Source organism: Musa acuminata, chromosome BXJ1-9 (assembly GCF_036884655.1).
Source record: "Musa acuminata AAA Group cultivar baxijiao chromosome BXJ1-9, Cavendish_Baxijiao_AAA, whole genome shotgun sequence".
NCBI lineage: Eukaryota > Viridiplantae > Streptophyta > Magnoliopsida > Zingiberales > Musaceae > Musa > Musa acuminata.
The window spans coordinates 5,596,092-5,618,301 of NC_088335.1; the positions used below are offsets into that span (position 1 = coordinate 5,596,092).

The window sequence follows — 22,210 nt, forward strand, 5'->3', positions numbered from 1 at the left end:
TTATTCACACAAAACATATGCAAAGATTGGTGACTTCAGCAAAGAAAATGGATTTGGAGGATGATCACCAACCTTTATGCTACTGTTCACTGATTTATGAGTTCTTTCTTGGTGACATATAAACCTAAATAGTTCAAGGCTTCTATAGTATGTATCTGGTTTATAAACTAACAAATGTCTCCTGCAAGATTCTTTGGTCCTTTAGTTTGGAAGAGTTTTCTCTTAAGACTGATAAATCGGATATGTGAGCAACCAAAAAAATATTGTTCCATTGTTGTGTCTTCTGCTTTCCATCCTCAAGTGTAGGATTTTATGACCCTGGGACTTGCCTACAATCTCCAACAGGATTCTGGATGCTACTGATCATGACAGAACTGAGAAGGATCTTACAGCTCATAAATTCTACAAAGTCCTCTTAAAGAAGACCACAAGATTTTGATCAACAACAAGAACACAAGCTTCGAATAGAGACAGAATGAACATAAGACTGCAGGAATCAAGGTTTCCATATCTTCATTGCACAATCTTCACCATATGTGACAACCAAATTTCTGTGAGGGTGATGGGTTACACCAATCACTTCTTTGTCGTGAACCTGTGAGCAAAGACAATGCAGAAATTAAACAGACTATTATAATTAGATCATCGCCATCAATTGAGAACATGAAAATGAACCTTAGAAATCAAGGTGTGCATTCCAATAACCAGACCTACTCTGTTTCCATCTCATGTAAACTTTGTTGACCTAATAAGGTAGAGTCCTTGTTTTAAAATGTCAACTTCCAATCATCGGGTTCATTTCATTGACAGCTTAAAGCATAACAAACTATTCTTATGCTCATACCCCAATAACTTCAAAAAGTATTTCCAAGTTGTTCCTCAGGAGAGGAGGCAAGATACAGAAAACTTCTTTCTGAGCACAGAATTAAATTCTGATAGTGAAACTTATTATCTCAGAAAACAATTCAGTATTTCTTACTACATGAAGGAAACAAAAAAAAACTAAACAGCAGGAAAGTTCATAACTTTCTAGAAGTAGAAAAGCTGAAAAATTGTTCTTTCTACAATGTGTGATCTTGTTTTTGTTGTCTCGATTTACTAGACATCTATGTTTCTAACATATGCAGTATCCATGTATGATACATATCTCGGAGGAATCCTCAGATAAAAACAAGGTATATGACAGATACCTTTTTGTAGCATTTTTAAATTAGTTCTTAAGAAAAGGGGATCTAATAGGACACTTGGATGAAGTTCCTATATAGGGTATACTTTCTTTTAGCATTCCTGGAAAGGCATTTGTGCCATTGCATTGAGGAGGAGCTTTGAAACCCATCATCCTTGACTTCCACTCTCTTCGTCTTCCCTTACCTTCAGTCTCTTTTCTTCTTGTGACCACTGACCTCAAGGGAAGACGAAGAGAGTGGAAGTCAAGGTTGATGGGTTTCAGATGGAGAAGTGTGAAGCAGTGGAAAAATATGCCAGGAGAGTAGGCATAAATGGTGAAGTTGTTGCAGTGAGTCAGACCAAGATTACCAGATAGGCTAGAAATTCTCAAGGAATTGAAGATCTTTTTGGTTTTTCTATAAATAGTTTAGTGGCGTACTGGAGTCCAATATTGCAGTAATCTTCACACATCTTAAAGTCTTTCTACTCAACCTTTCCGAAATTTCCCAATCTACAGAAATAACATAGATAAGATACTTTCACATCTTGTGTTCTGGAACCCCATTTATAGCTTGGCTGTTTTCTAGCTTGAATGTTGCACATGATACTTCAATTAATTATCCCTATAACAACAAGAACATTGTGACTAAATGAATGAAAACATACCAAACAGCATAGACCAAGAACACTAACCTTCATTAGGTGTTCCAGCTTACCAGACTGGTGGCTAAAACAATACATATTCCTGCAGAGTACCAAGACATTAAAAAAATGATAAATTAGAAGTTTTTCTGCACTCAACAAAATAAGAGCAAAGACAACTAATAGTGAACAAAGTATCACCAAAAGCATCCAACAATTCCGTATGGAAAGCGAAAATAAAATAAAGTAAGCAATATCTCTTAGCTCCACTATAAGGGTTGAATTGAAAGAAAGGGCAGCAAGAAAACATCACTTTTTAGCATTTTAATACTGCAACCCCATGACAAGGGAAAACTGTGTATCATTCAGTATGTAATGGAACATACAACATTCAACAAGGAAAATAGAAATACTGACAACAAGAGTAAATAAAATATAGGCCACAAAAAGTATTTTATGTAGCATTATCTTCTAAATCCAACCAAATTGTCAGATTCAAATCACTTCCATATTTTTGCTAATATTTCTTGAAGCAGGATAGCATGAAGTATAAAACTCCAAAGGAATCTAACCAATGTCAATGATTTCTTTAATAACAAAAACTAGGGCATCTTGTCAGAAGCCAATACAAACTTTACATCTCCAAGAGGGGTTTCTCCAGCTATAAATGCATAAAATAAGGAGTATGATATCCAATTGTGTCCAAAGACACAAAATATTAGAAGATGAATATTCTACACATTCTCACAATATCAGCAATATCAACCAGATCCACAAACTTCAAATGTATCTTAATAAAAAACCTAAAATTGATGTCCTTCATTTATCATAGTAATATTAGAATTCACCAATCAAAATAAGGAGAAGACTAAAATTCACAATAAGAGGTAAATTACATTAAATACCATTAAATATTGTTTTGTGTGTTATCAGAGGATATATCTAACCCATCGTCCCATGCCCATTTTTCAATTCTGTTTTTGCCAAACCATGTAACCATGTGTCCTCAACCAAGCCTAGTTGCATATCAGATTAGGTGGGTGACAAGTTTAATTTAGGAAAGGGAAGAAAAATAGATCTATAACTGAAGAATTGAAAATAACAAAGGCACTAAACAGGAAAGTATAGAAAGTCACAAGAAGTGTTTCTCATACATGTCTTCACCAACACAGTAGATCCATTCTCCTTTTGGGGAAACGCAGGCTGCAACAAAATCTCCCCCTTCTCTCTTCCCAGAGGAGAAGCTTTTTACAACCTGTGAGCACATCAATCGATTTTTCTTTAGATATGTACCACAATGTGTTAACATTCAAAAAACCGAGCCAATTAAAAATGTGAGAAATATAAAATATAGGAGACCTATGACTACATACGCATAATATGAATGCTCAAATTGAAGCATTTCAATAAGTTGCTACTCTCAGCTCGTGTCAGTCGGTATATAACAGTATCTGGTTATGTGCCATATTATTTAGGTCCAATCTCTCTGGATGAACATATCAGCAGTATTGCATTGAGAAATGACCAGATTTGCTCTTTGGACTTCATTTTGGGATTAGGATGTGTTGATCACAAACAATAACAATCATTCATTCTCTGGCTTCAAAACTGAGGATTATCATGCCACACAGCATAGATGGAATGTAATTATGACAGTTATTTGCAATTCTGCACACACTGAGGTATGAACATAGGCATTGGCCAAATTTATGGCATATGCCAATTGGCATAAGAGCATGCCGATGGCAAGACATGGTTGACAAATAGCTCGACATTCCATGGACATTCTCTTTGATGACATATCTCAAATCAGATAAAAAGAGAACTCCACTCTTCTCTCCGCTCCTACTATCTTTCTAGGAGATTCCACTTAACTTTGTATGTAGACTTTCATTTTGATGGTTGCTTGATCACAAAAGAAAAATAATAATGCACGACATTTGAATATGTTCGCAACATTGGGCTACACATTTCCATCATTGCATCAATCCAAAAGGTTTTGCTATGTAACTTCTTGCAATTACTGAAAAAATCATGAGATCAGAACATTAAATTCATCATCTTCATAAGCAAGGAGTTCTTACTAAGATCCCTGAGAAAGTACCTTTTCTGTTAGTATCACAACACTTTTGACATTTTCGTATCATCAATTTCGTAAATGCAATTGTTTTTATCTACTGTTTGCTTAAACTCTGACCATAGGATCGGGATAGACTCTGAATGACCAGGGCTCTTAATTCAATAAATGGTGGCATACGATGATTGTTCTTATTGAAGACAACCATGTTTCTGCTGAACTTTGGCAGAGTCTACTCAGAGCCTTTATGTCAAGTTATGCGGATTTTAGTTGTTCAGTAAACTTCTGTGCTAAAACAAATTGTAAACTTTTCAATGTGTTTTGTTTGTCTTCCAATTTTTATAATCTGTCTGATCATACTTAATTTAACATTTGTATATTATAAATACTACAGATTGAGGTCCTTATGTTGTTCACAAATGTATAGAAATAACAAATATTTATAATCTAAGCTTTTTCCAAATTCTTGATTGCCACTTTACCACTCTGTCAAAGTTTGTAAAGCTTGAATATTCTAGTACCATGCAATCAAATTCTTCACCATATATTTCTTCATCACAGAACACAAAAAGCTAGTAGAACAACTTATCCAATTCAATGTGTACACAACAAGCCTGAATATTCTAGTACCAAATGACGACATATATAGACCTACTTCCAAAAGATTATGAGATGGTTCTAGCGCAAATGAAAGATATATTTGAAATGTCATTACTAAGTAGCAGGAGTTGCCAAGTAGCACAAATACCTGTCCTTGAAGAGTCATCAAGTATACTGAAGATGTCTTATTGCAAACTATAATATGCTCAGCATTTTTGGGGAACAAATGAACAGAGTTCACAGATGCATCACCTCCCTGGAAGAGCAGATGAACATGTTGACAAATGAATCGCTGAAAATAAAATTGTTCATATGAGATGGAAGGCAAAGTATAAAAGATCCAAAGAATACTCTTAATGGAGGTGGTGGCTTGAAGGTCTGTAGACAATCTGTGCTCTTCACGTCCCACACCTGGCCCAAAACACAAAAAAACATTGAAGTACTGGATGAGATCATAAAAGTGAAAGAATGTGCACCAAAGAGTTGAAAAATAATACTGTTGGTACCTTCACGGTACAATCACTGGAAGCTGTAATAACACGGCTGCCATCATTTGAGAAAATTGCATCATTTACATAAGAAGTGTGACCTCTGAATTCTTTTAATAACTTCCCAGATTTAAGGCCGTGGATTCTGCCATGGAAATGAATCAGAGTTACAAATGGTTATCATTCATAACCAATGTAAGAAAGTTTTAAGAAACAAACACAACATATTTGCCAAATAGAAAAATCTTAAATCTGATATATGTTGGACAAACCCATGGCTGCAGCTCATACGCGTCAAGGATTGCTTAACACAATTTCACCAACCTTAGTCGAAATAAAAGACAGTGGCTACACAAATTTATCCAGGCATATGGAAAAGCTTAACTTCACAGATAGAAGCACACAGGAAAACTTTGTTCTTATATAAATCTGTCTGGCTTTGAAAGGGCCCAGCAACTTTACAGGGCTGTGGAGAGGTGATACAACACAACAAAACCCCTCAAAAGCTAAAACTGTAAACCCCTCAATTCAATTTAAGTTATTGTGAAATATGCTATTAGACCAGGTTGTTCAAGTTAAATGTCCCAATGGCTAGTTTGTTGAATAAAACACACAACAGCTATTTAGCTGAAGATCCACTTTCTTCTCTATACAATTTAGCTGAAATATAAATATATAGTTTCAATTTACAACTGATCCCTATTCAATGCTAGTTAAGAAAACAAAGACATCAGGAACAGCATAGAGATAGAGGCATCAGTAGGGCAATTCCTAGAAAGTTCATCCATCACAATGGAACATATAAATAATTTTAACACTTGGCAAAATGCTGCAATTGGGAACCGAATCTCACTTTCCATTGTCCTGGCACTAACAATAAATCAATAATAAATACTTTAAATCTAATAAATTACCTATTGAATCCCTTTCTTCTCTAAAACACACTATATTTAATCTTAGTGTCTATGATAGGATTCAAAATCTTTAAAAAAGGATTAGAAATGATAAATTTCTTGTAGAAGTTATGATTGATAATTGTGAATATTCTAAAGAGGATAAGATATAAAGAGGAGACTATTCTCGATATCATATAATGCTATCCATGAATGTCACACATAGTGCGGAGTATAGAAGTCAAGATAGATAATTATCACAATGTAGCAACTACAAAATTAAAAGAAATTTGATGTGTGTATTACTAAAATTTTTTCTTTACTTGTTGATACGGATTGGTATTTACTGTTCTAATGATCAACTGGTACATGGATAAGGTGGTCACCAGGTCCCACCTAAAAAATCAGAACGATACTGAACTACATTAAATGATAAGCCTACTACCTGACACCAGTACCTAGTCTCTTTTTTAATTCTGATATTCATCAATTATCTTTGTTTTTTTTTCTTCTCTCGCTCTTTTCCTATCAGGCTCTCTATATCTCCACCACATCATCAACACCTCTTCCTCTCTGGTGCGTCATCGCCACCTCCCTTTCATCCGAATTGCTGCCTCGTACTCCTATGATATGCATCACTGCCTCTTCCAAATGGAATCCATCCTCCTCCCCTCTTCTCTTTTCCTTTTTCTCCAGTCCGGGTAGTACCAACCCATAGTTCAGTATGCTGCCCCATATCCATAACATGCCAGTTCAGCCATCAGATGTATCAATACCAGAACGAGACTTAATTCATAAGAATTACAAAAAAAAAGTTCTTGTTGAACTACTCAAGCTTCTCCTATAGTTGATGAAGGCAACTCATAGATTCCTTGCCATTTCAGGGAATATTCCATTGAGTAGTCAAACAAAAATAAAAAATTCATTAATGATTGACTTCTTATCGTTAGATCAAATTAGCTTCAGAAAACTACTACTCATTTGTTTCTCTCCTAAGATAAAAGGGGAAAATCACTTGTAAACTTGCTTCAGAATCATTCAGACTGCCATGCAATATCAAGAGCATACAAAAAAGTCAAACTAAAGATAAATGATGATGAAATACAAGTTCACAAAGTGGTTCTGAAAACCTTGCTGTACTGTCAAAGGATGCACTCAAAAGCTGGCTGCCATCACGAGAAAACACAATACTTGTTACACCTTGAGAATGTGCTCGCTCAAGGCGTCTCAAGCATTGACCTGTTCTAATACGCCAAACCTGTGGAAAAAGTTTACCAAATTTATCAAGTTCAATAAGGCATAAATGAAAAACAGAAAGAGCAACAACTAAATAAATGCTTGACCAGTTCAAGAACCAACCTAAGAATTTGGACATAAGTTGGTAGAAACGATGTTCCAACTAGGAAAGAATTGATCTGTCACTTTACTGACGATCAAAAATCAAGAGAAAGATAAATCTGAAGATGAGAAGGTTCTTCACCTCCAAAAACATCAAAGGACACAAATGCAATGAGGTAGTTCATGAATGTAGCAGCTGTTTGTGATATTGGCCATATAATACACCCTATCAATGTCCATTGCGCCCAAGGATGATGAGAAATTCCATAGAAAGTAGTTTAATTAAAAAAACAATTCTTTTACTAATGAAATTTTCACTTGGCAAAAAAAGTTCCAAAGTAGATGAAAATCAAAAGGGGAAAAAAACTATTCTAGCTTACAACAAGCAGTACTACAATAGCTAGATTAAAGTCATTGGACTAAGCTTCAAGCACATGAAAAGTACATACACAGTTGATGTATTATACCTTAATTTTTCCATCCTGTGATCCAGATGCCAGCATTTCTGAATCCCGACTAAAATCAACACAAAGCACAGCATCATCATGCATCATAAAAGCATCCTGTACCCATTAAGGAGCGGTCAGCAGATTTATAAAGGCATGATTTGAGATTAAACAATCATGTTATGCAGAAGGAAAATTGCTTACAAATACTATTTCAACAATATGACAGAGACGAAAACTAGTTTTCATCAGCATATACCAGCCACATGATGTTCATATATATCAAATCAGCTTCCATAGGAAAGAATATTAAAGATCAAGGTTAAAGGAAAAGAATTTTCTCTTCCAGAGATTTCCTTTTTGCTAGCATAAATTATAATTAGGAGTCCAGTTAACAATCTTTGATGATATATAGAGTTATGATATATTCTTAATAAAACTTTGAATTCTCTATTGCCCAATGATCATCATTATCTCTTCTCCTGACTCCTATAAAATTTGCCCAACTTACAACTCTTCATCTTTCCTATTGAAGTATTCATCTCCTCCAACCTTCACTCCCTTTATCATATTTTTTAATATAAAATTTTAATGCCTTATAAACATATCAAGTATGTTAAGTTATAACCACATTGCTCAGAAATAAACACTACAACAAATCACAGAAAAGTATGTTTTCCTTGATATGATGACAACTGCAGGCTTACTGACTCACATCAGCTTGATACTGCAGATCCTTCTTAAGCTTCCCACTAATATAATCCCAAACCTGAACATAATGTACAAGTCAAAAGAGATGCAATTTTCCACAATACCATAGCATCAGAAACTGAAAAATGAATTGGAAATTCTACCTCAATAAATCCATCAACTGAGCATGAAACTAGGTACTGACCATCAGGCGAAAATCGAGCACATTCCGGATGACTTTTCTTTCCAAACTGAAATGAACCAGATGATAAATTGGAGTTCATACAGAAGAATTTTTTAACTCTTAGCATTCAAAATATAGGTCTGCATCTAGACATTCCACCAAAAGATAGTGCCTACAAAAACTTTACAGCACAAGGTGATGAGGAAAACCACCACACCAATTCCATAGCACCATGTAACTGTAAGCACAACATATGGAATAAATTCTTTCATATACTAGATCAAGCAAGATCAACTGCAATATTATGATTAAAAAAAGAAAGTTATGAGAATAAAATTATGTCCAAGATATTTGCTATTACAAAATAATCTCTAGGAAGACTGAGTCCAGTGAGATTTAAGTTGAGGATGACTACCAAAATGGAACATAATCAACAGACAAGTAATATATCAAATATTTTGTCAAAGAGTATTTGTATTAGTCTGATCACAAACGGAAACTCTTTCCTCATCTTCCAAAAGTGGCCCATTATGACAAAATAAAGCTAATCCCCTTAACAGTTTCCCAGCAACTGCAGCTAATCTAGAATGCTAACATATCTAGACAACCAACCAAAATTAATATGCATGCACCATGGATTTAATCCAACATGAATGTTGCTACTTATTAACACAACTTGAACTGTTAAAGCCTAGTTCCTACAGACTCTTTGGAAGGACAAAAAAATCTTCAACTAATGCTCAAATGCAAACAAATTTGACCTTGAATTTCTATGAACAACCCATGCATGCTATAAGTAGCACTAGGATTGTCTTATAAGCCATCACCATGATTGATTCTTGTATGATTTTTATAGACACTAACTCCTGCATCATAATATTATATGAACAATGTCGAGGTATTACATCAAACAGTGTACCACCCATAGAGGCATTAAATACTGGTCCAAGCCAGGATGAAGCAATTGACAACCTATATCAGGGCACACACAAAACCAACCTTAGACCAGGTATTAATGATGTTTTGGTTGGTTTGGCCTTAAATTGATTACGGACAGACTACTTATTTGGACTTTGATTGATTTCTGCGAAAAAATTGACTAAAGCATCATTAGATTCATTCCATATCTAACCCATTACATTGCACCTAGAGACTATCACCAAAAGTAACTTAACTAGACTTGCCCTACTACTAGCATGCATGTGCAGTTGAATGACATCTACGAAGATCTGACTGTACATACATATTTTGCCATCTCTCACACTGTCTATATATAAACACAAATTTGTTAAAGGACACAAGTTGAGAAGGCAAGAAAGCAAAAGAAACTAAGATGTTCTTGTTTAAAATAAACACTCCAGTGCAGAATCAGTTCTTGTTGCTCAGAGCCTGAGACAATAGTAGAAGAATTCTACACTTTTGCTTTGACCTTTTTGTGTGTTCTTGAATATGACAAGATTTACATAAAACAATGGTAGTAAAATCATACAGAGTTTGCATTAAAAAAAAATCATACGAAGTTTATCAAAAATAACAACATACTAAAAAAGCTTTAACAAAAACTGCTATTTACTCGAAAAAGATGAGTCTACAAGGTTGCATGATGCAATTAATCAGATTTTTTACACATGAAATGGACTAAATAATACCTTAATTGGGTGCCCAAGGGTTGTCGGATATATATCATCTTCATCTTGCTTCATTGCAGCTGTTCCTCGGAACAAGTCAAATTGAGTGCCTGGTGGCAACAATCCTGAGATATGTGATAGGAAAACATATGCTTCAGCCATGAAAGTCAATACCATTGAAAGCCAACAAGGCTTGGACTAGTTCAAGTAAATTCCAAAGTTGTACCTTGATGTTGTTGCCACTTCAGAGCCTGACCGATCAATGCCATCAATCGAGATGGTGGTACAACAGATACTTCAGCAGCAAGAGCTGAAAAGTAAATTCCAAAGAGAGAAAAATTAGTGTAGGAATTAATATGATACATCATCACCAACAACATAGATGATCAGAACTGTCCTAACAAACTTAAAAAAGCAAGAGCTTACATAGCAGATAAACTATGACCAAAATAAATTCTTCCATAACCAATGAGGCAATTGCAAGTCACCTTATGAAGAACAGACATAAATATGTTATAGACCAATGCCAATAGGCCCAATACTGCTAATCATAGAAAAGTAGGAAAACACATAGCATGGACATGGCACCTAATAACTACATTAGTTATATATACTAATATATGATGCATATACGAAGATATGTTTACACAATTTAAGATCACCATATTCGTACTTATAACAAGCATAATAATCATTCATATACTTAGCAGTTAGCACTGCCAGAAGCCCTATATATATAAAGTCCACATTTGCCAGAAGCCCTTTCTAGATGAAAAAAAAGACCTTCAATATTTCATATATCAATATTAATAAACGTAGACAGTGCACATGACCTATCATGTTTTTAAGTATTTAGCATGCTTGGGAAGTGTCTTATAAGTATCAGTGTGCCACACCAACACAACATGAACATCACAAGAATTTTCGTAAGTGTCAATGCTTCATAAAAATAAATTTCATTGTCTAAGAAACAACAATGGCCATTGAATTCGAAAGAAATTACATAAGCGTACTGCTGTTAAAATATTACCTGCTTTTATATTTTAAGATTTAATAAATTCATATAATACTATATAACACAATGTAATTGTGATTCTTAATAGATAATGATAAGACCAGAAAAAGCTGATAAAGTGATTCTGGCAAAAATAAATTCTAGAAAATCAATATGTGAGATCTAACACCAAAATACATAGGAAGATTAGTTCAAATGGCAAATTGACACCTTGAGCAATTTGTGCACGGCGCTTCTCCTTAGTTGACTCCTGATATGCCTATTACATTGAAGAAGAATGCATGATTAGAAATAGAATAGTCAGGTACAGTTTGATAGTTATCAAGGACTGCAAACAAAACGAGTTGTAAAGCAAATAAATATTCCATGCTTTATCCATCAATGACTGCAAATAAATGTTCCAGATAATCCCTGCTTTCTGTTGCTACAATCTTTTATACATCTATCTCAGTGCAAGTGAAACCCACTGTTAGATCAGGGAGGGCGATGATGATCACTATAATGCAAATCCATGGCTGTACATTCTGACCATAGTAACAGGGTTAAACTCACAATGACAAAGGCATTTTGTCCAGTTTTGATTTTTTGAACAAAGAAAGAATATGCATCCTTGCAAGGTCCACTTGTATCCATGTTAGACTACACTTAATTGATGCATTTAGACATTTCCTTGAACATGTTAATGATGTACTAATTTCTCAGCACATTCTTTAGGCACTAAACCAGGAAGTTTTCATGGTCTCAATATTTCCTACCAAATCTTCCAGGCAATATGTTGGAACCAAATAATAAGAAAAAGCAACAGCTCTTCCGAAAGAAACAGAAATCATGTTCCCTTGATCAGAAGTATAAATTCTTGATATACGTATGAAATGTGAAATTTTAGAACCTGTCAATGCAATCACCAAGCTTAAAAATTCTAGAGATTAAATTTGTAATAGTTTAGTATTACAGCAGTCAATGGAACTTCACAATTTCTCTCTCATGAATGCCTTCATCTCTAAAACAGTTGCGCTCAACTACTGTCCCTTTCTAACCAGAAACTACCACTATTGCATTATAAGCTTGTCCAAAAAGTTCTATAACATGTTTCATACTTTTCATCTAGGTTGCCAGGCGAGGAAAAAGTTAAGCCTAATGTCCTGAATCTTGTCCTCACTTTTTTTGCACAGTGAAAACTTAAATGCACATAAGAGAATATATTAAGAAGCAAGAGATCACAATAGCATTTTAGTGGGTAACAGCACAGGATATGCTCATAAAAGGAATTACAGGATGTAAATCACTGCATATTATAAATAGCTAATATATGCAAACCTCATTGGGGTCAAAATATGTCCGGACTAAGAGATGCTCAAGACGTAAGTATCTCTCAGGTTGCTCTTGCTTCATTATTCCCATAACCTGAGTTTGTCTAAGAATAGCACGAGCAGTGTCCAACTCCCGAAGCTCAATCATTTCTAACACAATCTGCCACAGAAGAAAAATTAAATATAAGAGCTGGTCTCACAAACAAAATCAACTGTCTCCAAAAATCAGATAAATACTGCAAACATAAAGAAAGCTATTAAATGAACATAGAAGAGATAACTAGCTTAAGACCTCAACATGTAAACAAATAAAAGAAACAAATGAAAGTAAAACATAAGTTTCAAGCATGCTAATCTTATCTGCAATGTCCGGCTTGATGGGATAACTGACCTATTAGCTTGAAACCTCAACATGTAAACAAATAAAGGAAACAAATGAAAGGAAAGCATAAGCTTCAAGTGTGCTAATCTTATCTGTCATGTTAGGCTTAATGGGATAACTGACCTATTAACTTGATGAGCTTAAACCACTGGCTCAAGACGCTTAAACTATTAGTCCTATATAACCTTTAACAATCAATTGAAGTCTCGTCACACTTATAATGTGGAATTAAACTGGGGGTGTTCCATTATTCATGTCTAAATAGAAGCAAATTTGGATTACATTACACTGATCTTTAAGGATTTCACAAATAATCCCATCAGAGTAGCCATTCAAATAAAAAGAAAGAATCATTGGATTATAATCTGCAGATCTTAGGCCAAGAAAAGAACACTGAGCACGACAGTCTCACAGCTACTCTCTTTCCAAGTCTATGACAGAAGCCAAGCAATGATCAGTTATTTAACATTAAACAGAGTAGACAAGTAAATTCATCCGAAGTTACAATCTCAAAAAGAAAAAGAGCAAGTGTTTAGATAAATCGGTTTAGAAAAGAGGCACATGCACAAAGTTCAAGTTACAAACCTGTTCATAGAGGTCCTCCAAGTTCTTTCTTGGAAGTTTAAGCTGTGCCACTTGAGGCAAAATTGCATCCCATCTTCCACTATTAATATCAGCAACAAATGTTTCAAGGCTGTCTACTGTGTTTAATGAAACTTGGCACTCACTCTGCAATGTCTGGAAGGTTTGGTGTAATGAATTTTCTTTGCAGAATTGTAGAACAATTTTGATTACACTGCAAAAACAAATGATAAGCCATTGTGAATTCAGAAACTGCAAATATTTAACAAGGACAGACCTATCAAGAGTAAATAAATATTGTAATTTTGTTTGGTGAAGATGAAATAGCTCTACATATATCTCATTCTACGGGAGTTTATTACAGACATCGTAGAACAACTTTCTTCTTTCTGTAAAGTTGAAAGAGAAAAAACAAGGAAGATAAATCTGCCAGTGGTTTTCTTCTAACTGATGTGCTAGTCAAAAAACACGCAAACAAAGCATCACTAAGAAAAGCCCATTATCTTAAAAGCATCAACACCCAAAGATTAAGGTAAGATTCTGTTAGAACCCTTGCAGATTCTAAACTTGGGATTGATCTCTTTAGGGGATCGGCCTCCTTGGAACTCTATAGGGGTTCCTCCCTCCAAGTTGCTGCTCAAAGGCTGCAGAAAAGATTCATCTATTGCTTAACAAAAGAGGATGAATACATGGCTATTTATAAGGTTTCTAAACCCTAACTCCAAATAGGACTCCTACTCAAGACTCCTATTCTTTTACAACTTCTAATTCTTCTCTAAAAAATAACCTCCAATCCCTAGCCGGCCTCTTTACCTCTTTAATAGGGGTCGGCTTAGGTAGGTTTTACATGAATGTCCCTCTCAATTAGGACTCTCCTAGATAGAATCCTAACAGACCCGCCCTCTTCAAATCAACATTGTCCTCAAGGCTGAGATTCCATAAACTTAGGGAACCGGGTCTTCAGCTCCTCATATGGTTCCCATGTGGCGTCTTCAAGTGGTAAATTATTCCAATGCACTAGTACTTCAGTAGAGGGACGTCGACGACGCATCACGATCCTGCGATCGAGGATGGCTTGTGGTTGGGCTTGAATAACTCCATCCTCAGTGGTGTTGGGTAGTTGGATCTGGGGTGACTCGTGTTCTCCCAACTTGGGCTTCAAGCATGACACGTGGAAGACATGGTGAATTTTGGCATCCTCAGACAATTTAAGTTTGTACGTCATGGCTCTAATACGCTCTGTGATCTGATAGGGCCCATAAAAATGTGGGGATAGCTTCATGGAGGCTCGAGTGTTGATGGAGAGTTACTTGTATGGCTATAGGCGAAGATAAACCCAATCTCCTACTGAAAATTCTCTTTCATTTCATCATGTGTCGGCTTGCTGCTTCATTCTGGCTTGAGCGGTAGACAGATTATCCTTTAACAGTTGTAGGAGTTTGTCCCTGTCAATCAATTCTTGGTCGACCTGATCTACCTTGGCCGAGCCAATTACATACTTTGGAATCACAGGAGTCGGCCGACCATACAATGCTTCATAAGGTGCACATTTTGTAGATGAATTATATGTAGTATTATACCACCATTCAGCCCAGGGAAGCCATTTCGCCCACTCATTTGGTCAGTCGCTGGCGAAACACCGAAGGTACGTCTCTAAACACCCGTTTACCACCTCTGTTTGGCCGTCATTTTGTGGATGATATGCTGTGCTCATCTTGAGTTTGGTGTCTTGTAACTGAAATAACTCGGTCCAAAATTTACTGGTGAAGATCCTGTTACGATCACTTACAATGGACCTTGGCATCCCATACAGTTTAACAATATTTTCTATGAAAATCTGGGTAATACTAGCAGCAGTGTAGGGATTTCTCACAGCACAAAAATGAGCATATTTCGTAAGTTGATCAACCACCACGAGAATTGTGCTTTTACCTTTGGAAGGTGGTAGCCCTTCGATGAAGTCCATGGAGATGTCAGTCCACACCGAGTCTAGTATGGGTAGTGGTTATAGCTTTCCTGGATTTGCCACTGTTTCACCCTTGTGTTGTTGACATACATCACATTGTGTCACATATTCAGCAATAATTTTTTTCATCCCTCTCCAATAAAAAAATTGCTTCACTCTTTTGTAGGTTCTCAAGAATCCAGAGGGCCCTGCTGAAGGTGTAGAGTGCATTTCATGCAGGATGATTGTGATGCAAGAGGAGTCATGTATAAGCACAATGCGACCTTTATAGCGTAGATCCCTCGAATCCGAAGTGTAGTGGGCTATTGCACTTGGATCCTCCTCCAATTTTTTTATAATGTTGCTGATCTCTGGATCCTTCTTTCATTCTTCCCTAATGTCCTCGAGGAGACTGGTGGTAGGAACGGAGATGGCTGAAACCTTAGCTTGCTCAGGTAGCCGTGAGAGTGCATCTGCAACAACGTTTTCTTTCCCCTTTTTGTAAATAATTTCATAATCAAATCCAAGAATTTTGGTTACCCATTTTTGTTTCTCAGAGGATGATATCTTTTGCTCCAAAAAGTACTTGTGGCTTCTATGGTCGGTTTTAATTTGAAATCGCCGACCGATCAGGTAGGGTCTTCACCTTGTTACTGCATGCACAATGGCGAGCATCTCCTTATCATATAATGACATGTTTTGATGGGAGAGAGACAATGTCTTGTTAGTGTTCGACCATTGGAGTAGTCGACCATCTTGCATGAGAACGACTCCAATTCCGACTCCAGATGCGTCGGCCTTAATGATGAAGGATCGACTGAAATCTGGTAGCGCTAGCACCAGCGTCGTTGTTATGGCTGCCTTAAGTTTGTCGAAGGCAACGGAGGCTTTGTTCGACCATTGGAATACATCTTTTTTTAATAGAGAAGTGAGGGATGCGCTGATCTTCCCATAGTCCTTAACAAATTTTCGGTAGTAGCCCGTTAGTCCAAGTAACCCGCGCAGTAATTTCACGTTTGTAGGTTTTGGCCAGCCTTGCATTGCCTCAATTTTTGTTGGGCCTACCGTCACTCCTTCTGATATTATATGCCCAAGGTACTCTACTTTTTACTGGAGAAAGCTGCACTTTGGTTGCTTAACAAAAAGAGTATTCTCCCAAAGGATCATCAAAACAATCCGTAAATGCTGAAAGTAAGTCTCAAGAAAAAAATTGTAAATGAGAATATCATCGAAAAATACCAGCACAAATTTACGAAGAAAGCTCCGAAATATATCGTTCATGAGACTTTAAAAGGTTGAAGGAGCATTAGTGAGTCCAAAAGGCATTACTAAGAATTCAAAATGGCCATCATGTGTGCGGAATGCAGTTTTTGGCTATTTATAGGGTTTCTAAATCCTAACTCCTAATAGGATTCCTACTCAAGACTTGGAGGCTTTGTTCGACCATTGGAATACATCTTTTTTTAATAGAGAAGTGAGGGATGCGCTGATCTTCCCATAGTCCTTAACAAATTTTCGGTAGTAGCCCGTTAGTCCAAGTAACCCGCGCAGTAATTTCACGTTTGTAGGTTTTGGCCAGCCTTGCATTGCCTCAATTTTTGTTGGGCCTACCGTCACTCCTTCTGATATTATATGCCCAAGGTACTCTACTTTTTACTGGAGAAAGCTGCACTTTGGTTGCTTAACAAAAAGAGTATTCTCCCAAAGGATCATCAAAACAATCCGTAAATGCTGAAAGTAAGTCTCAAGAAAAAAATTGTAAATGAGAATATCATCGAAAAATACCAGCACAAATTTACGAAGAAAGCTCCGAAATATATCGTTCATGAGACTTTAAAAGGTTGAAGGAGCATTAGTGAGTCCAAAAGGCATTACTAAGAATTCAAAATGGCCATCATGTGTGCGGAATGCAGTTTTTGGCTATTTATAGGGTTTCTAAATCCTAACTCCTAATAGGATTCCTACTCAAGACTTGGAGGCTTTGTTCGACCATTGGAATACATCTTTTTTTAATAGAGAAGTGAGGGATGCGCTGATCTTCCCATAGTCCTTAACAAATTTTCGGTAGTAGCCCGTTAGTCCAAGTAACCCGCGCAGTAATTTCACGTTTGTAGGTTTTGGCCAGCCTTGCATTGCCTCAATTTTTGTTGGGCCTACCGTCACTCCTTCTGATATTATATGCCCAAGGTACTCTACTTTTTACTGGAGAAAGCTGCACTTTGGTTGCTTAACAAAAAGAGTATTCTCCCAAAGGATCATCAAAACAATCCGTAAATGCTGAAAGTAAGTCTCAAGAAAAAAATTGTAAATGAGAATATCATCGAAAAATACCAGCACAAATTTACGAAGAAAGCTCCGAAATATATCGTTCATGAGACTTTAAAAGGTTGAAGGAGCATTAGTGAGTCCAAAAGGCATTACTAAGAATTCAAAATGGCCATCATGTGTGCGGAATGCAGTTTTTGGCTATTTATAGGGTTTCTAAATCCTAACTCCTAATAGGATTCCTACTCAAGACTTGGAGGCTTTGTTCGACCATTGGAATACATCTTTTTTTAATAGAGAAGTGAGGGATGCGCTGATCTTCCCATAGTCCTTAACAAATTTTCGGTAGTAGCCCGTTAGTCCAAGTAACCCGCGCAGTAATTTCACGTTTGTAGGTTTTGGCCAGCCTTGCATTGCCTCAATTTTTGTTGGGCCTACCGTCACTCCTTCTGATATTATATGCCCAAGGTACTCTACTTTTTACTGGAGAAAGCTGCACTTTGGTTGCTTAACAAAAAGAGTATTCTCCCAAAGGATCATCAAAACAATCCGTAAATGCTGAAAGTAAGTCTCAAGAAAAAAATTGTAAATGAGAATATCATCGAAAAATACCAGCACAAATTTACGAAGAAAGCTCCGAAATATATCGTTCATGAGACTTTAAAAGGTTGAAGGAGCATTAGTGAGTCCAAAAGGCATTACTAAGAATTCAAAATGGCCATCATGTGTGCGGAATGCAGTTTTTGGCTATTTATAGGGTTTCTAAATCCTAACTCCTAATAGGATTCCTACTCAAGACTTGGAGGCTTTGTTCGACCATTGGAATACATCTTTTTTTAATAGAGAAGTGAGGGATGCGCTGATCTTCCCATAGTCCTTAACAAATTTTCGGTAGTAGCCCGTTAGTCCAAGTAACCCGCGCAGTAATTTCACGTTTGTAGGTTTTGGCCAGCCTTGCATTGCCTCAATTTTTGTTGGGCCTACCGTCACTCCTTCTGATATTATATGCCCAAGGTACTCTACTTTTTACTGGAGAAAGCTGCACTTTGGTTGCTTAACAAAAAGAGTATTCTCCCAAAGGATCATCAAAACAATCCGTAAATGCTGAAAGTAAGTCTCAAGAAAAAAATTGTAAATGAGAATATCATCGAAAAATACCAGCACAAATTTACGAAGAAAGCTCCGAAATATATCGTTCATGAGACTTTAAAAGGTTGAAGGAGCATTAGTGAGTCCAAAAGGCATTACTAAGAATTCAAAATGGCCATCATGTGTGCGGAATGCAGTTTTTGGCTATTTATAGGGTTTCTAAATCCTAACTCCTAATAGGATTCCTACTCAAGACTTGGAGGCTTTGTTCGACCATTGGAATACATCTTTTTTTAATAGAGAAGTGAGGGATGCGCTGATCTTCCCATAGTCCTTAACAAATTTTCGGTAGTAGCCCGTTAGTCCAAGTAACCCGCGCAGTAATTTCACGTTTGTAGGTTTTGGCCAGCCTTGCATTGCCTCAATTTTTGTTGGGCCTACCGTCACTCCTTCTGATATTATATGCCCAAGGTACTCTACTTTTTACTGGAGAAAGCTGCACTTTGGTTGCTTAACAAAAAGAGTATTCTCCCAAAGGATCATCAAAACAATCCGTAAATGCTGAAAGTAAGTCTCAAGAAAAAAATTGTAAATGAGAATATCATCGAAAAATACCAGCACAAATTTACGAAGAAAGCTCCGAAATATATCGTTCATGAGACTTTAAAAGGTTGAAGGAGCATTAGTGAGTCCAAAAGGCATTACTAAGAATTCAAAATGGCCATCATGTGTGCGGAATGCAGTTTTTGGCTATTTATAGGGTTTCTAAATCCTAACTCCTAATAGGATTCCTACTCAAGACTTGGAGGCTTTGTTCGACCATTGGAATACATCTTTTTTTAATAGAGAAGTGAGGGATGCGCTGATCTTCCCATAGTCCTTAACAAATTTTCGGTAGTAGCCCGTTAGTCCAAGTAACCCGCGCAGTAATTTCACGTTTGTAGGTTTTGGCCAGCCTTGCATTGCCTCAATTTTTGTTGGGCCTACCGTCACTCCTTCTGATATTATATGCCCAAGGTACTCTACTTTTTACTGGAGAAAGCTGCACTTTGGTTGCTTAACAAAAAGAGTATTCTCCCAAAGGATCATCAAAACAATCCGTAAATGCTGAAAGTAAGTCTCAAGAAAAAAATTGTAAATGAGAATATCATCGAAAAATACCAGCACAAATTTACGAAGAAAGCTCCGAAATATATCGTTCATGAGACTTTAAAAGGTTGAAGGAGCATTAGTGAGTCCAAAAGGCATTACTAAGAATTCAAAATGGCCATCATGTGTGCGGAATGCAGTTTTTGGCTATTTATAGGGTTTCTAAATCCTAACTCCTAATAGGATTCCTACTCAAGACTTGGAGGCTTTGTTCGACCATTGGAATACATCTTTTTTTAATAGAGAAGTGAGGGATGCGCTGATCTTCCCATAGTCCTTAACAAATTTTCGGTAGTAGCCCGTTAGTCCAAGTAACCCGCGCAGTAATTTCACGTTTGTAGGTTTTGGCCAGCCTTGCATTGCCTCAATTTTTGTTGGGCCTACCGTCACTCCTTCTGATATTATATGCCCAAGGTACTCTACTTTTTACTGGAGAAAGCTGCACTTTGGTTGCTTAACAAAAAGAGTATTCTCCCAAAGGATCATCAAAACAATCCGTAAATGCTGAAAGTAAGTCTCAAGAAAAAAATTGTAAATGAGAATATCATCGAAAAATACCAGCACAAATTTACGAAGAAAGCTCCGAAATATATCGTTCATGAGACTTTAAAAGGTTGAAGGAGCATTAGTGAGTCCAAAAGGCATTACTAAGAATTCAAAATGGCCATCATGTGTGCGGAATGCAGTTTTTGGCTATTTATAGGGTTTCTAAATCCTAACTCCTAATAGGATTCCTACTCAAGACTTCTACTTCTAACCAACTTCTAATAGGACTCCTACTCAAGACTCATATTCCTTTACAACTCCTAATTCTTCTCTAAGAAATAACCTCCAAACCCTAGCCGACCTCTTCACCTCTTTAATAGGGGTCGACTTATGTAGGTTTTACATGAATGTCCCTCTCAATTAGGACTCTCCCAGCTAGAGTCCTAACAGATTCACAACATGAGTGAGATGATAATAAATTTCTAGCTTAAGGTTTCACTGTGTATGCACAATTTATTAATCCGGGACTACCTCAAGGTCCTCTCAAAACTCTAGGAACTTGAAACAAGCTTCTTTAATATGACTTTAAATGATTCCACCAAATTTTATCTCCACTGTATAAAAAAATTCATTCTCCATCTAAATAAACCCAAATGCCATCCTCAACCATTTGTAGATCCCTCCTTTTGGTATAATCCGCCCACTTCTATCATTCCATGATGGAAAGAGCGACAAATGTGATTTCTTGGTGCCAAAACCTTAAACAAAATATCATTTATTAAGAGGCAAATGGACACAGCCTTACCCCTACAACCAGAGGGGAAACCCTGATAACCCAGGTTGCAAACCCTACGTCTTCTTTAAATTACAAGTGCATCACCCAAAAACCAAAACCATCAAATACAACTTTCCTCGTCTCCAATTTGAAGAATTACTGTCCAGGCATGGTCAAAACTGGTAGCTCCAATCCATCCCGGATTAAGTCAACTATTAGTGCTCACATAACACAGAGGAGGAGGCAATTGTCAAGATTCGAGAAAAGAAAATAAAGAAGTAGAACTTACTCCGGCGCTTCGATTTCCAGAGTCGACATGATCGAACTCCACGGAGATAACCGAGCCCTAACGATCAAAACTCTGGTCGAACCTCAGCCCAATCGAACAAGGTGCGGAACAGAGATCAGTTCGATCAAATAGGGTTCGGGATCCCCTCGTCCTAGCCCAGACAGCTCGCGTCCGGCTCGTTAGATGCTCAACAATCCCTTAAACGGCAATGCATCATCGTGGAACGCCGCAGCTCTGCGTCGTCGCTAGGCGGCGACAGCGAAGGACGAACTGTAGTGGCAGCGACGGCAGAGGAGGGAGTCAGCAGCGGTGACCTGGAGTCAGAGGATAGCCAACGGTGGTAGAAGAGGGCGGCCCCCTGGCAACTCCGGCGTAGAAGAGCCGGTGAGAAGGACACGATAGATTCGACCAAAGCAGGATTTTTTCTCCCTTTTAATGAGGAACGTATTTTTCCTTCTTCTTTATAAGGATAAATGCCTCTCACCGTTGGATTTAAATCAACGGCCGAAACTTATTGGACATACTCCTTCAGCTCTACGTGGGCCGACCGGTTTGGTTAGAGGCCCAACACAATTTATTGGACCGTCGGCTCACGGCCAGAAGAGGGATATTGTCCGGTCGAGGGTCGAGCCACATGGGCCAACCCGGCCCAACATTAGACATTATTGGACCGTCAACTTGCTTGACCAATATGCCCTTTCTAATGACTACAAATTACATCAGTTTTTCTCAAATCTATCTATTCTCATCTCCATTTATACACATCATTC

General features: G+C 37.1%; 1 protein-coding gene across 1 annotated transcript; it reads right to left on the minus strand.

Annotated features, from left to right (window-relative positions):
- Positions 1–245: 245 nt before the first annotated feature.
- LOC135592714 (suppressor of mec-8 and unc-52 protein homolog 1-like) lies at positions 246–21,871 on the minus strand. The gene is made up of 16 exons (XM_065082346.1): positions 21,441–21,871; positions 13,446–13,656; positions 12,486–12,638; positions 11,379–11,427; positions 10,380–10,463; positions 10,175–10,278; positions 8,506–8,592; positions 8,367–8,420; positions 7,673–7,768; positions 6,998–7,125; positions 4,993–5,119; positions 4,838–4,897; positions 4,635–4,742; positions 2,964–3,064; positions 1,861–1,912; positions 246–595 (listed from the first exon to the last, which is right to left on the minus strand). The coding sequence occupies exons 1-16, from the start codon at positions 21,467–21,469 to the stop codon at positions 497–499; spliced, it is 1,542 nt and encodes a 513-aa protein (XP_064938418.1). The 5' UTR covers positions 21,470–21,871; the 3' UTR covers positions 246–496.
- Between the last annotated feature and the right edge of the window lie 339 nt (positions 21,872–22,210).

Coding starts and splice junctions, on each gene's coding strand:
- LOC135592714 (XM_065082346.1), bottom strand. CDS start 21,469: ATGTCGACTCTGGAAATCGAAGCGCCGGA. Junction 5,120..6,997: donor TCCTTTGACAGTACAGCAAG/GTTTTCAGAACC, acceptor TTTCCATGGCAG/AATCCACGGCCTTAAATCTG. Junction 1,913..2,963: donor TACTGTGTTGGTGAAGACAT/GTATGAGAAACA, acceptor GGTACTCTGCAG/GAATATGTATTGTTTTAGCC.